We start from the raw sequence: 16,750 nt of genomic DNA, 5'->3' as shown, positions 1-16,750 counted from the left end.
CTGGATGAACTCATATGAACTCGAGCCTGGGAACTTTTCAGAATATTTTCCCACGCTCGAGTTCATATGAGTTCATCCAGCAGAGGGCGCATCACCGCGACTCGAGGTAACTACAGTACATTCCCCTGCATTCCATTCATTCACCAAGTTTTACAGGCAGGGGTGGCTGGATTTATAATGGATAGGTGTCTTATTGACGCCTCTCCATTATTAACCAGGCTTAATGTCACCTTACAATAGCAAGGTGGCATTAACCCTTCATTACCCCATATCCCACCGCTACACGGGAATGGGAAGAGAGTGGCTAAGTGCCAGAATAGGTGCATCTTCCAGATGTGCCTTTTCTGGGGTGGCTGGGGGCAGATGTTTTTAGCCAGGGGGGTCCAATAACCATGGTCCCTCTCTAGGCTATTAATATCTGCCCTCAGTCACTGGCTTTACCACTCTGGCGGAGAAAACTGCGCGGGAGCCCAGGCCAATTTTTTCCGCGATTTAACCCTTTAATTTAATAGTTAGAGACCTCAAATTTGACACAAAGACACTTCTTACATTACTAAAGAGGAATATGTAATAAAAGAAGGGATATGAGATGGATTACTGTATGTAAACCATGTCTCATATCATGTCGGGTTTGGGAAGGAGATAGGAAAAGCCGGCAATTGAATTATCGGCTTTTCTGCTATCTAGCGCTGAATTAAATATAAATATATATATGTGTGTCTCGCTGCCGCATTGATTAACATTGAGCCGAGTGCTATGTGATTTTTTATCGCATTGCACTCGGCGTTAGTGTGACCCGTTTAACGGACTACGTTACACCGCGGCATAACGCAGTGTAATGTAGTCCGTTAACGCCACCATTACTTTCAATAGCGGACGCATCGCTAGCGCATGCCCACAATGGGCGTGCGCTAGCGATGTGCCGTCATTGAGTGACGGACCCAAGACGCAGGCTGCAGCGTTTCCGGGTCTGTCACTGCTAGCACACTGCTAGCGCAGATGGAGCTAGCAGATGCTCCATCTGCGCTAATGCTGTGCAAACGTCGGCACTTGCAATAGTGCAGTCCGTTTAACGGATGTGTTGAACGGACTGCACTAAACGCAGTGTGAACTTAGCCTTAGTATATGGCACATCACTCGTCTTAGGCTAGTTTCACACTAGTGTTTAGCCGGGCTGCGGAGGAATATGGACTTCCTCCATGAAGCTCCGCCCACTGCCGCGCCTCTTCATTCAGCTCCGCCTACGACAGCATGCGGCGTGCGCACCCTATCTTTAATATTGGGTACGCAGGCCCTGCCGCTGTATGCGGATGCTGCTGCATGCGTCGTTTTGATGGTGCGACGACCTACGCTGAACGCAACAAGTTGCAATTTCGTGCAGATGCCGCACCATCAAAATGACACATGCAACGGCATCCGCATACAGCAGCATGGCCTGCATACCGAATGTTAAAGATAGGGTGCGCACACAGCATGCAGCCGAAGGCGGAGCTGAATGAAGAAGCACGACAGTGGGCGGGGCTTCACAGAGGAAGTTCGCATCCCCCCGCAGCCAGGCTAAACGCTAGTGTGAAACTAGCCTACAGGATGATGTTACCTCTGACAGCGACACTGTCAGTTGGACCCACTATTCTTCACAGAACAGTCTGCCTGATCACAAATGACTAAAAGCAAATTTTTAGAATTTTTTTATGTAAAAAAAAAAAAAAAGAAAGGTTGTCAGTGCGCTGTGGTAATACATGAACTGTTGGTTACTACCGAGTTGTCATCTACTTTTTATGCTGTTACTTTGTGTTTGTGTTATAGAGCTTCAAAGGGGTTGGATAAAATCGTAGAATACCTCAAAGTGTCAGGCTATGTGCACATGTTGCGGATTTTGCTGCGGATCGGCCGCTGCGGATTCACAGCAGTTTTCCATGAGTTTACAGTACCATGTAAACCTATGGAAAGCAAAATCCGCAGTGCACATGCTGCGGAAAATAGCACGCGGAAGCGCTACGTTGTTTATTCTGCAGCATGTCAATTCTTTGTGCGGATTCCGCAGCGGTTTACACCTGCTCCTCAATAGGAATCCGCAGGTGTAAAACCACAGGTGGAATCCGCACAAAAACTGTGAAAAAACCGCGGTAAATCGGCGGTAATTCACTGCGGATTTACCAAAATCAGTGTGGAAAAATCCACACACCTTTCCGCAACGTGTGCACATACCCTAACACACGTCTTTTCACAGCAATGTGGAGGCTTCGCAGTATTGCTATTTAAGGCAAATCGATTAGCCGAGTGGCATGAGGGCTCTATAAAGCAAGTCAAGCTCCTTGAGACTATTGAAACTAATTTTTGGAAAATCATTAATGTTATTTTTATAGACATCACTGCCTTCTTGGTGCCACTATTTACTGAAACAGGAACAAATCTTTTCCAAATATCACAATAAAATAAAAAAAATTAACATTTTGCAAATCCAAAATAAGCAATAACTAATAAGAGGAGTCTGGAGCGCAGGGAGAAAGTTAAGCAGAGAAAGCAGTAGAGGATACAGCTTACATGGGTCATTGGCCGTTGCAAATCTTGTGCCATTAACCTCTAAGAGAACCTGTTAGCCCATTATTACCTAAGTGGTTTAGTGTCTGACAGTTTATCCACAACCCTATGCATAATGATGACAGACCCAGCATGTACCACATATACAGTATCCTTGTCATTATACTGCTATTTTGAGGTCCTATGTAAAAACACTACTCCAACGAGTATGAAATGATAAAGTAACAAAATCATTGTATATAATGCAAATTACATTGCATCTGAGAAGCACTGCTTGCATTTCATGTCAGTATATTGATAGACAATGCATAGATTGCGTAGAGAATTGGAATAAGTTAAAAGTAATTATTTTTTTTTATCCCACAGGTGTCGGAATGAAGCTGACAGATGTTGGCATAGCAACCATGGGCAAGGGGTGAGTGCGTAATCACTGGTAATCTTTCTGCTCCCCTGAGCACCTCCATCCTTTACCTGCATATTACATACATGCATATTATGGCCACCATGTAACCAGCAGAAACATGCGTGACATCAATAACAAGGGCCCCCTGTCTTCTGCTCACTGGGTCCCAGGATTCTGCAGGTTCAGTAACGGAACGAACGTTTAAAAGTACCACCCTGCTGTGCTGAAACAATACCACCACATAGTACCAAAACAATACCACTACATAGAACCAAAACAATACCACTACATAGTACCTAAAAAATGCAACTACATAGTACCAAAACAATACCACTACATAGTACCAGAGCAATACCACTACATAGTACCTAAACAATACCACTACATAGTACCTAAACAATACCACTACATAGTACCTAAACAATACCACTACATAGTACCTAAACAATGCCACTGCATAGTACCAAAACAATGCAACTACATAGTACCTAAACAATACCACTACTTAGTACCAAAGCAATACCACAACATAGTACCTAAACAATACAACTACATAGTACCTAAACAATACCACTACATAGTATCTAAACAATACAACTACATAGTACCTAAACAATGCCACTGCATAGTACCAAAACAATACCACTACATAGTACCTAAACAATACAACTACTTAGTACCTAAACAATGCCACTACATAGGGTACCGTCTCACAGTGGCACTTTTGTCGCTACGACGGTACGATCCGTGACGTTCCAGCGATATCCATACGATATCGCTGTGTCTGACACGCAGCAGCGATCAGGGATCCTGCTGAGAATCGTACGTCGTAGCAGATCGTTTGGAACTTTCTTTCGTCGCTGGATCTCCCGCTGTCATCGCTGGATCAATGTGTGTGACACCGATCCAGCGATGCGTTCGCTTGTAACCAGGGTAAACATCGGGTTACTAAGCGCAGGGCCGCACTTAGTAACCCGATGTTTATCCTGGTTACCATCGTAAATGTAAAAAAAAACAAACAGTACATACTTACATTCCGGTGTCTGTCCCTTGCCGTCTGCTTCCCGCACTGACTGACTGCCGGCCGTAAAGTGAAAGCAGAGCACAGCGGTGACGTCACCGCTGTGCTGTGCTTTCACTTTACGGCCGGCAGTCAGTCAGTGCGGGAAGCAGACGGCAAGGGACAGACACCGGAATGTAAGTATGTAGTGTTTGTTTTTTTTTACCCTGGTTACCCGGGGACCTCGGCATCGTTGGTCGCTGGAGAGCTGTCTGTGTGACAGCTCTCCAGCGACCACACAACGACTTACCAACGATCACGGCCAGGTCGTATCGCTGGTCGTGATCGTTGGTAAATCGTATAGTGTAACGGTACCCTTAGTACCAAAACAATACCACTACATAGTACCTAAACAATACAACTACTTAGTACCTAAAAAATACCACTACATAGTACCTAAACAATACAACTACATAGTACTTAAGCAATACCACTACATAGTACCAAAGCAATACCACTACATAGTACCTAAACAATACCACCATAACGATCACAAACAATACCACCATACAGTGCCTAAAGAAAACAATATGCATTGCCTGAACAATACCCCTGTACAGTACTTCAAAAATACCAGATTAGAGTACCTAACCAATACCACCATACAATGCCTAAAAATACCACTATACAGGGCCTCTATAATATCTCCATTCACTGCTTAAACAGTACCACAATACAGTGCCTAAATAATTCCATCATACTGTACCCCAAAAATATAACCATATAGTACCTACACCCAACCACTCTGCTATGCTTAAATGCTACCATTCACTACACAAGTAATAAGACCACCCAAATAATACCACGTAAAAATACCACTGTACAGTGCCAAAATAGAACTACTCTACTGATGCGACCATACAGTGACTAACTAATATGACCATAGAGTGCCTAAAAAAAACACCATACAGTGACTAAATAATGCGACCATATACTGCCTAAATATTATCATCATACAGTTCCTAAGCAATAACACTAAACAGTGCCTAAATAATACTACCATGCAGTGCCAAAATGGTGCCACCTTGCTGTGAAACAGTATTACCTAATATATTGCCTAAATCTGACCACTCTGCTTTGCCTAATACAACCATGCACTGCCCACCAGTAGCACAAGTCCCCACGTGCTGTAAGGGTCTCCACTTCCTAGAGAACTTCTATCTTTCTATCGTAATTACCAGTATTGCAGTAAGGAAAGTTCAGCTCCTTGCAAAGTATCTCGCGTCTTTATTGAGACATCACTCAGCGCGCTTTCATTATGTTCCCATCCTCTCTGTCAGGATGTTAGATGCACTTTTACAATCCGAGATGCATCATTCTAAATCTGGAAATCGTGACTCTCCCAACCGTTCATTAATGCAAGTAACATTTCTTACTTCTATAAACGACCAGGGAATTTTTCACAAATCATCACAGCACATAATAGAGGAAACTTATTAAAAGTTGCTCTCGATAACATCCAAGAGATGAATCATCGATGCTGCTCAAGGGGTTCTTCCATTTGGAAATTGCATTAGAGTCTAAAGATCTAATGTTGTCTGGTGCTGGTACTTGGTGTCTGTTTTAGGAGAGGTCTAGTTAGAGGGGTAACATAAAGTTCCAGACCTGTTCTAGTGCTATTCACAATATCGGTGTCTTCCTTTTAGGGCAAATGGGCAGCTGGGCAACCTCAATTTCTAGTGCCTGAGTACAGTAGTTGGGTGCCAGAATTGACAACACTGGCACCCAGGGATGTAACAAAAAGTTATATGGGTGCCAGTGTAAATTTTGGACCCACCATCACCACAATACCACCATGCAGTGACCACATGAAGGTCATTATGCATCCTAAGGGCGGGCACCAGAAATTTCAGGGCTCCATACTGGCAACATTTTCAGGTCCCTTGAGGCTCCACCCCAGCTCCACTTCCATACCTCAAACCTTCCACAGTCCCACAGCCCACTCTTAGGAAAGCTCCACTTCTACACAACATCCTCACCATATAATACATCATCATTTTCTCTTCCCTCCCACCCTCAATTCATCATCATTTGCTCTCCCCTTCCACCCTTAATTTATCATCATCTGCTCTCCCCAACCCTCAATTCATTATCATTTGCTTTACCCCACCCTCAATACATCTTTATTTTCTCTCCCCACTTTTAATTGATTATTTGCTGTCCCCCATCGCCCACTCTCCATCCATAATCATTTGCTGTTCTTCATCCCTCACTCTTAATCCATCATCATTTGCTGTTCTCCGTCCCTCACCCCTATGCATCATTACTTATTGCCCCCCATCCCTCACTCTCAATCCATCATCATTTGCTGTTCCCTACCCTCATTTCATCATCATTTGCTGTTCCTGACTCCCAATCCATCATTTGCTGTTCCCCACCCTCACCCTCAATTCATCATCATTTTCTGTCCCCCATACCCCACCCTCAATCCATCATTTGCTGTCCCTCACCCCCAATCTATCATCACTTGCTGTCCCCCACCCTCACCCTCAATTGATCATCATTTTCTGTCCCCCATTCCCCACCGTCAATCCATCATTTGCTGTCCCCCACCCTCACCCTCAATTCATCATCATTTTCTGTCCCCCATTCCCCACCCTCAATCCATAATTTGCCGTCGCTCACCCCTAATCTATCATCATTTGCTGTCCTCCACCCTCACCCTCAATCCATCATTCTTTTCTGTCTCACCGGGTCCCATACAGCAGTAAGGGCAGTAATGCCTTGATGGCGGCTCTGTGCACCGTTTCTCTGTAGACATTATAACTGTATAAAGTACAGACAAATCCAGTGACTCACTGATGACATTTTATTTGATTAAAGTTATTCATTTTCTCTTTTCTTCTTCATAACATCATGATGACATCTTCTATCCATGACTCGTCTCTGCAGAATGTAACGCACAGACATCTATGGCTGGGTGCTTTTCCAGCACCCTCCCCACTTTTTCCCCCACTTCATTATAATCCCCATAGTGCCCCCTTGGTGCCCTACACTGTACCAGTATCCCCAATGATAAATTACCGTACATCATATCAGAGTAATGGTGCTTCCATACAAAAGTAATACACACCTTTTGTGCCCCTAGTATATTAATAATGTCCTTCTTTTATGTCCAATACAATAATAACATGCACTTTGTCTGTCCCATTATAGAATTGCAATATCCCCCTTTTGTGCCTCCAATAGGATAATGTCGCACTTTTGTGCCCCTTACAATAATAACGTCCTCCTTTTATGCCCAATAAAATAGTAATGTCCCTCATTTGTGCCTGATGCAATAGTAAAATCCCCCTCTTGCGCCCCATACGACAGCTCTCTGATCTGGTATTGATGGCTCATCCTATTGTGTGTGATCCCAGAAAACCCCCCTAACTCCTCTCTGCCCAGTCCAATTTTCATCTTTCTCACTTCCTTTCAAGAGTAATAACTTTTCTGTTTCTCAATATAGTCAATGTACTCAAAAGCCGGGAATAAAATCCAAGTTCGTTGAAATGTAAAAATTTTATTAGTCTCACAAATTTGTAACAAAATTTTTTTTTTTGCGCATTGAGCGCAATATTTTAATATTTTATAATATTTTAATAGAAAAAAAACGTTACAATAATATATTTATGTCCAATCCGACTCAACATCTGCCTATAGTGCTTGACTTACTTAAAAATTTTGGTTCTTACTCTGGCTTCAAAATTAATGGAAAAAAAGTGAAATACTTCCACTAACTGAGAGGGGAGTAAAATTTTACTCAACTGAGTCTTTGGGAGGTGTAACATTAGCTCCATCGTACATAACCTATTTGGGAATTAAAATAGGCCGATTACATCTCTATACATCCTAAATTATCCCCCTCTTATTAAAAAAATTACTACTCAGCTAAAGGAATGGCAGGATTTACCTTTTTCTTTTATGGGGAGGGCACTCTTGGTGAAAATGATCAGTACAGCCAGGCTCATGCACCAACTACAAACCTTACCGTTACTCCTGAAACACTCTGATGTCACCATACTTAATAGAGCCTTCAGCCACTTTATATGGAGGGGTAAACGTCCTAGGATTAGTCTGTGCAAAGTCATGGCGTCTAAGGACGACGGAGGTATCAATTTTCCAAGCATTCGAAACTATAATCTTGCCTGCCTCTCTCGCTATATAATAGACTGGCTTCACAAGAGGCATCCATATTCCGATTACACGCTGGAATCTGACTATGCCTGTCCATTTAATTTAATAACCCTTCTCCATTCCCTGTTTGACTCGTTACCCCCAAGAATTAAAAGATCGAGGGGATACTATCTCCACTTGGAAGGCAGTAAGGAAAAAATTTGGTTTATCTTTTAGAGTTTCAAAACACCTTTCTTTATGGCATAATCATGAATTCCTTCAAGGTAGTGACAATAAAATTTTTCTTGAAATGGCAGCAGGCAGGGGTTGATAACATCTCGCACCTTCTTCACCAACCTGAGCAGAGGTGGCTGACATGCGCAGAGTGTCTGGAGAAATATCATCTGCCTCTCCAACATTCATTTCAGTTTGAACAAATCAGACTGTCCATTATGGTCAACTTGAAGGACATTACTTTTGAGGTTGCCCAGAACGAGTTGGATGTCATTCTGCTGTCTCCGATGGGTACTCCCTCAATATCGGTCCTGTACTCTGTAATGAGGTCCAATTTATTGGGGGTCCACAGTTGGACGATGTGGAGATTCAGAATAAGATCAGTACAGGGTGGAGTGTTTTCTGGAAACTCATTATAAATGAAGTATAGAGAGAAACCCAATATAAAATTATGCACGGGGCCAACTATGCTTTCAGTATACCTAAAAAAGATCCTCTATCAAATAGACTAATAGCATGTCCTAAATGTCACCTTACTAATTCTGATCTCATGCATGGCCTTTGGTCTTGCTCCGCATCAGTTTCATTTTGGGGACTAGTTTCAAAGTTGGTTAATACTATATGGGTTTTGAGTTACACCCTGTCTCCTTATTTGCATATTATATTTCCCAGAGAAGCATTGCACGGCGAATAAGCCTCCTTACCTTGACAAGCCAGAGATGGTATGTCACTCTCCAAAAGGAAAAACGATACCCCTTAGACCCCAGTCCAGAGCCTCTCACCTAGCCAAATTAGTTCTCATGCTTCGCACTGACGAGGGCCAACAGCCCGAAACACCGTGTCTGCGAATTGAGATACTGATTTGGCTTTTATCCTAAGTCATATTGCACGACCCGTTAAAGGGTTGATTGTGACTTGCGGGATCGCTACTTCCAACAGGTGGCGCTATAGAGTTTAAGTCCCCTTTTTCTCAGAAGAGGCAATTTGCATATTTAGCCTTATTACACTTCTGGAATGGTACGGATAATCCTGGCAAGAGGATGGGTGGTCCTCCTATTCTAATGCATACTTTACTTGTACTAGCGAAAAAATTACTTCTTTAAATATTGACTTGATCGAGACAATCCATAAAATCTGGCATGTTATTGTATTTTTAAAAAATTTCAATAAAAGAGGTTTTAAAAAAAAAAGTTACGTTATTTTCATCGCTTTTTTTAAAGGGCTGTTCGGCTACTGAAAAATAATATTTCTTTCTTTTTGCTTGTTTTTTGTAATTTTTCTTGCTTGCGTTTACAGTAATGATATATTTAGATGGATAAGACTTTTCTGGATACAGCTTTATTGAATATGTTGATTTTATTTTTATGCCTTTATTTTTATTGGGGTTATTTCAATGTTTATGAGTTTTATTTATTTGTTGTATTTTACGTAAATACTTGAATCTGTGATCATCTGATAACTTGTTCTACATGCAGCGGTATTGAATAAATAGCTGAAATAATTTTTTAAATGAAGCCAAGTCTATGATTGGGCTTCAAACAATAACCAGCATGGCAGCCATGGGAACTTTAACCAGGCCCCCAGCTGCTATGACATCTCATCGGCCCCCCCATGATTGGGTCGAAAGGTTTTTGGAATAATGTGGTCCTGTGGCCTTCAATGCTATACTGCCAGCAGAGTGAAAAGGGGGGAAATTCATCAACTGGAGCTTAGCTCTGGTCACTGGTGTTACATTCAGATTCTGACTGTATAACATTTATCGATGATGTTAAAAAGTGCAATTTTTTACTTAAACCCAATTAAACCTAAACCTAAACCTGTCAAAAACTGAACTCCTCGTGTTCGCTCCCTCTACTAACCTACCTTTGCCTGACATTGCCATCTCCGTGTGCGGTTCCACCATTACTCCAAAGCAACATGCCCGCTGCCTTGGGGTCATCCTTGATTCTGACCTTTCATTCACCCCCTACATCCGATCACTGGCTCGCTCTTCTTACCTGCATCTCAAAAACATTTCTAGAATTCGCCCTTTTCTTAATTTCGACTCTGCAAAAACTCTGACTGTTTCACTTATTCATTCTCGTCTGGACTATTGTAATTCTCTACTAATCGGTCTCCCTCTTGCAAAACTCTCCCCGCTCCAATCTGTCCTGAATGCTGCAGCCAGGATCATATTCCTCACCAACCGTTACACCGATGCCTCTACCCTGTGCCAGTCATTACACTGGCTACCCATCCACTCCAGAATCCAGTACAAAACTACTACCCTCATCCACAAAGCACTCCATGGCTCAGCACCACCCTACATCTCCTCCCTGGTCTCAGTCTACCACCCTACCCGTGCCCTCCGCTCCGCTAATGACCTCAGGTTAGCATCCTCAATAATCAGAACCTCCCACTCCCGTCTCCAAGACTTTACACGTGCTGCGCCGATTCTTTGGAATGCACTACCTAGGTTAATACGATTAATCCCCAATCCCCACAGTTTTAAGCGTGCCCTAAAAACTCATTTGTTCAGACTGGCCTACCGCCTCAATGCATTAACCTAACGATCCCTGTGTGGCCCATTTATAATAAAAAAAAAAAAAAAAAAAAAAAAAGGTTCCTCGCATCATGTTCTCATACACGTTATGCAGTTAATAGCCCTCTGTGTCTGTACTGCTACATACTTAGGCAGGTAACTGGTTCATGCAGCTTTACATGAACACCTGAGCCTTACACTATAGCTGGTCCGAATAACTAAAGCAATTGTTACCATCCACCTCTCGTGTCTCCCCTTTTCCCCATAGTTTGTAAGCTTGCGAGCAGGGCCCTCACTCCTCCTGGTATCTGTTTTGAACTGTATTTCTGTTATGCTGTAATGTCTATTGTCTGTACAAGTCCCCTCTATAATTTGTAAAGCGCTGCGGAATATGTTGGCGCTATATAAATAAAATTATTATTATTATTATTATTATTAAAAAAAAATATATATATATATATTTTTAGTGCCGAATATATGCATTTAAAAAAAAATGTCCCCAAAAGAAGAAAACGCCTGCAAGAATAAAACTGTATGCAGTAAGCTACTGAGCTCCCCCTAGTGGTGTCTGTAAATGTCATATAACTCAACGCATTGAATTTGGAGCTCTGTAATAGAAAGAACTTAGGTACACCACTATAAAGATATGATATATCCATAAACACAGAATGATGAAACTGAAAACTACCTGTGGTTAAAGGTGAACTCTCCCTTTAAAGTTCAGATGATCTCTCAATTTTGTTTTTGGGCTCAGTGGATATGAAACATTCAGAGACATTTGCTAACATCACTTTTTAGCGTGGTGCAAGTTGCGATTCCCAGCTGTGCAATCGCTTGAGAGAAATGTTCCAATCTCCAATTACTGAGCTGTTATGACGGTCTGATGAACCCCCTCTGATAATTAGCACAGAAGCACTAAACCGCAATGGTGTCTATTCCCAGGCTTTGTAGCTGGAGCGCTGATGATCTGATTGCTGCCCAATTATATTCATCTTTTGTTTTACAGAAACACTTAAACTACAATCCCATCCTCCGCAAGATGCCATCTGAGACCTTATGAATTCTATTCCACACAATTAAGTTCTAAGCATAAGTAGGAGATGGCAGCTTGATAACTTATTCACTAATATTTTAACACCAACTTATGAAACATACCTATTCCTTCTCAAAATGTCCAGAAGTGCACTTACAAATATACTGCATAAATAACGCTTTTTCTGACTTAATTCATATGACTGCTCCATTAAAAAACAAGACTCGTAATAAGTATGTAATATTAGAGTTTGGAATATTCCCTACACTTGCACTGTATACAGATTGTATCCCTTTCCATCACTCCAGACCCTACTTTCCTATATATACACTAAACTGTTGGTGGTGTTTTCTCCTCCTCTTCTTCCAAAAACGTGAAACTTTTATTTCAAGCAGCATTGAAATATACCATTAACTTTACCATACAATATAATTAAAAATGTAGCAAAATTCCACAAGGGGTGAAGCGAGAAAAAAAAATGCAATTCCACCAGCGTTTGGGGTTTTGTTATTGTGTAGTAAAATTGACTTGGTAACATGATTCTCAAGGTCAGTACAATTACAGCGATATAGAACTTATATCGTTTTTCATTATTATTCTAGTAGCTTAAAGAATTTCTAAACTTTGTAAAAAAAAAATAATAAATAAATTCTCTTGGTTTCTGTTACCATTTCCTGTAGTACTTTTTTTTTTAAAGCCATCGGAGCTGCATGAGTAGTCCTTGTCCTGTCCCTGTTTGGGCGCCAAATTTAATGTGAACACAACTGCTCACCAGAGTTTATGTGCAAGGCCGAATTAGAGGTATTGTGATGAACAAGCTCGGACAATCAAAACAACGCACAGATGGTTTTATTCAGTTTCTCAGGCACTTAGAATGTGTAGGTGGGATTTCTGTGTAGAGATACTATGAGATAGATTTAGAGCATAAAATTGAAGTCTAAATGGATCCTGATGTCTCACACAGATTGCTAGTTATCATTTTGGGGAACATACAAAGTTTTAATAGTTTTATGTTACATTTTTTGGGGTGGTAGATCAAGCAAAAAAAACATCAATTCGGGTATTTCCTTTTTTTTCTTCTTTACATTGGTTAACTAATTTTTTTTATTTGATAGATCTGACTTTTATGGACATGGCACTACCAAATATGCTTTTTTTATTTAAAAATTTGACTCACTCCTATTTTCTCCACCCAAAATGACATAAAAGTAAAAAAAAAAATTCTTATTTGGTATCGATGTGGAACGAACAAAGATCGCTGCCACATCACCCCATAATAAATGCGGTCGTGTTGTGAATGACAAGTTGCAATGACACTCCTTGCCAAAAAATATCTGGCTATTGTCACTTTTGTGTTTTGTCAATGTGCATCGCAACCACATTCGCTTTCATTGTGGTACGATGTTGGCCATGTGATGCATCGTAGAGTAAGTCACCATGAAGAGCCAGCTTATTTATTGCCCAATGTTCTTTAACCCTATAGCAAGCATTTCCTTTCTATATGTTTCAGATACAAAGGATTTAAAGGAAATTGTGCAGTGTCCTTCATTGATCAATTCAAGGCCTTGCACCAGTGCAACAAGTTTTGTGAGATACTCGGTTTACAATCCCTAAGACCTATAACTTCAAAGCAGAAAAAATCCAATCCCGTCAAAGAGAAAGTCCAGCCGAACCCGTCCAGCTCTCGAAAAAATCGCCAAAGTACAAAAGCAAAAAAGACATAGCACTGCCTCTCCGTGGACGTGGCTGTCCATCTGAACTGTCCTGTACTACGTGACTTTCCATTCCCTGCAGGACTCTGAAGAAGTGGAGAGGACACTTACAAATCTCTTATACAGTAACTGCATGGATGTAGCACTGTCTGCTATACTATTATAATAAGTATCACGCACTGATCTCTGTCATGTGTAGAATAAGTAGATACGGATGTGTTTGTCCCTATACACATTGCTGCCTTAGGCTAGTGACTGTATGGTGAGTAGCGCTCTGAGTATACTGATGTATAGCTGTGATGATTGTTGGCGGGTGACTGCAAATTCCATATTATTTTCATGTTAAGGTACATTTCAAGGCTGTTATAGCGTAAAACTATAGATAGAAAAAGTCAATGCAGTAATAGACCTCTAATTTACATATAACTGCAGTGATAATGCTCCCATATACCTGTTACTGCTGTAATAGAGCTCCCATATACCTGTAAGTGGGGTGATAGAGCTCCCTCATACCTAGTGCTACAGTAACAGAGCTCCCTCATACCTGGTGCTGCAGTAACAGAGCTCCCTCATACCGAGTGCTGCAGTAACAGAGCTCCCTCATACCTAGTGCTGCAGTAACAGAGCTCCCTCATACCTAGTGCTGCAGTAACAGAGCTCCCTCACACCTGGTGCTGCAGTAACAGAGCTCCCTCATACCGAGTGCTGCAGTAACAGAGCTCCCTCATACCTAGTGCTGCAGTAACAGAGCTCCCTCATACCTAGTGCTGCAGTAACAGGGCTCCCTTATACCTGGTGCTGCAGTAACAGAGCTCCCTCATACCTAGTGCTGCAGTATCAGAGCTCCCTCATACCTAGTGCTGCAGTAACAGAGCACGCCCTCATACCTAGTGCTGCAGTAACAGAGCTCCCATATACCTGGTGCTGCAGTAACAGAGCTCCCTCATACCTGGTGCTGCAGTAACAGAGCTCCCTCATACCTGGTGCTGCAGTAACAGAGCTCCCTCATACCTAGTGCTGCAGTAACAGAGCTCCCATATACCTGGTGCTGCAGTAACAGAGCTCCCTCATACCTGGTGCTGCAGTAACAGAGCTCCCTCATACCTGGTGCTGCAGTAACAGAGCTCCCTCGTACCTGGTGCTGCAGTAACAGAGCTCCCTCATACCTAGTGCTGCAGTAACAGAGCTCCCTCATACCTAGTGCTGCAGTAACAGAGCTCCCTCATACCTGGTGCTGCAGTAACAGAGCTCCCTCATACCTGGTGCTGCAGTGATAGAGCTCCCTCATACCTGGTGCTGCAGTAACAAAGCTCCCTCATACCTAGTGCTGCAGTAACAGAGCTCCCTCGTACCTGGTGCTGCAGTAACAGAGCTCCCTCATACCTAGTGCTGCAGTAACAGAGCTCCCTCATACCTAGTGCTGCAGTAACAGAGCTCCCTCATACCTGGTGCTGCAGTAACAGAGCTCCCTCATACCTGGTGCTGCAGTGATAGAGCTCCCTCATACCTGGTGCTGCAGTAACAGAGCTCTCTCATACCTAGTGCTGCAGTAACAGAGCTCCCTCATACCTGGTGCTGCAGTAACAGAGCTCCCTCATACCTAGTGCTGCAGTAACAGAGCTCCCTCATACCTGGTGCTGCAGTAACAGAGCTCCCTCATACCTGGTGCTGCAGTAACAGAGCTCCCTCATACCTGGTGCTGCAGTAACAGAGCTCTCTCATACCTAGTGCTGCAGTAACATGGCTCCCTCATACCTGGTGCTGCAGTAACAGGGCTCCCTCATACCTGGTGGTGCAGTAACAGAGCTCCCTCATACCTAGTGCTGCAGTAACAGAGCTCCCTCATACCTGGTGCTGCAGTAACAGAGCTCCCTCATACCTGGTGCTGCAGTATCAGAGCTCCCTAATACCTGGTGCTGCAGTAACAGAGCTCCCTCATACGTGGTGCTGCAGTAACAGAGCTCCCTCATACCTAGTGCTGCAGTAACATAGCTCCCTAATACCTAGTGCTGCAGTAACAGAGCTCCCTCATACCTGGTGCTGCAGTAACAGAGCTCCCTCATACGTGGTGCTGCAGTAACAGAGCTCCCTCATACCTAGTGCTGCAGTAACAGAGCTCCCTCATACCTAGTGCTGCAGTGACAGGGCTCCCTCATACCTAGTGCTGCCGTAACAGGGCTCCCTCATACCTAGTGCTGCAGTAACATAGCTCCCTCATACCTAGTGCTGCAGTAACAGAGCTCCCTCATACCTAGTGCTGCAGTAACAGAGCTCCCTCATACCTAGTGCTGCAGTAACAGAGCTCCCTCATACTGAGTGCTGTAGTAACAGAGCTCCCTTATACCGAGTGCTGCAGTAACAGGGCTCCCTCATACCTAGTGCTGCAGTAACAGGGCTCCCTCATACCTAGTGCTGCAGTAACAGAGCTCCCTCATACCGAGTGCTGCAGTAACAAGGCTTCCTCATACCGAGTGCTGCAGTAACAGGGCTCCCTCGTACCTGGTGCTGCAGTAACAGAGCTCCCTCATACCTAGTGCTGCAGTAACAGAGCTCCCTCATACCTAGTGCTGCAGTAACAGGGCTCCCTCATACTGAGTGTTGCAGTAACAGGGCTCCCTGGTACCTGGTGCTGCAGTAACAGAGCTCCCTCATACCTGGTGCTGCAGTAACAGAGCTCCCTCATACCTGGTGCTGCAGTAACAGGGCTCCCTCATACCGAGTGCTGCAGTAACAGGGCTCCCTCATACCTAGTGCTGCAGTAACAGAGCTCCCTCATACCTGGTGCTGCAGTAACAGAGCTCCCTCATACCTAGTGCTGCAGTAACAGGGCTCCCTCATACCGAGTGCTGCAGTAACAGGGCTCCCTCGTACCTGGTGCTGCAGTAACAGAGCTCCCTCATACCTAGTGCTGCAGTAACAGGGCTCCCTCATACCGAGTGCTGCAGTAACAGGGCTCCCTCATACCTGGTGCTGCAGTAACAGAGCTCCCTCATACCTAGTGCTGCAGTAACAGGGCTCCCTCATACCGAGTGCTGCAGTAACAGAGCTCCCTCATACCTGGTGCTGCAGTATCAGAGCTCCCTCATACCTAGTGCTGCAGTAACAGAGCTCCCTCATACCTGGTGGTGCAGTAACAGAGCTCCCTCAT

The 16,750-nt window shown here is 43.4% G+C and overlaps 1 protein-coding gene across 1 annotated transcript in view; it reads left to right on the top strand.

Moving 5' to 3' along the window:
- The window catches only part of ALPK2 (alpha kinase 2), a 74,878-nt gene extending 60,602 nt beyond the window's left edge, over nt 1–14,276 (top strand). Inside the window, exons 8-9 of the mRNA XM_069745345.1 lie at nt 2,908–2,956; nt 13,401–14,276. Coding sequence (XP_069601446.1) covers nt 2,908–2,956; nt 13,401–13,614 — 263 coding nt within the window. The 3' untranslated portion in view covers nt 13,615–14,276. The remainder of the gene's footprint in view (nt 1–2,907; nt 2,957–13,400) is intronic.
- Nucleotides 14,277–16,750: the final 2,474 nt, after the last annotated feature.

The sequence above is a fragment of the Ranitomeya imitator genome, chromosome 1 (assembly GCF_032444005.1).
Source record: "Ranitomeya imitator isolate aRanImi1 chromosome 1, aRanImi1.pri, whole genome shotgun sequence".
Classification (NCBI taxonomy): Eukaryota; Metazoa; Chordata; class Amphibia; order Anura; family Dendrobatidae; genus Ranitomeya; species Ranitomeya imitator.
This window is presented reverse-complemented; position numbering and strand designations above follow the sequence as displayed.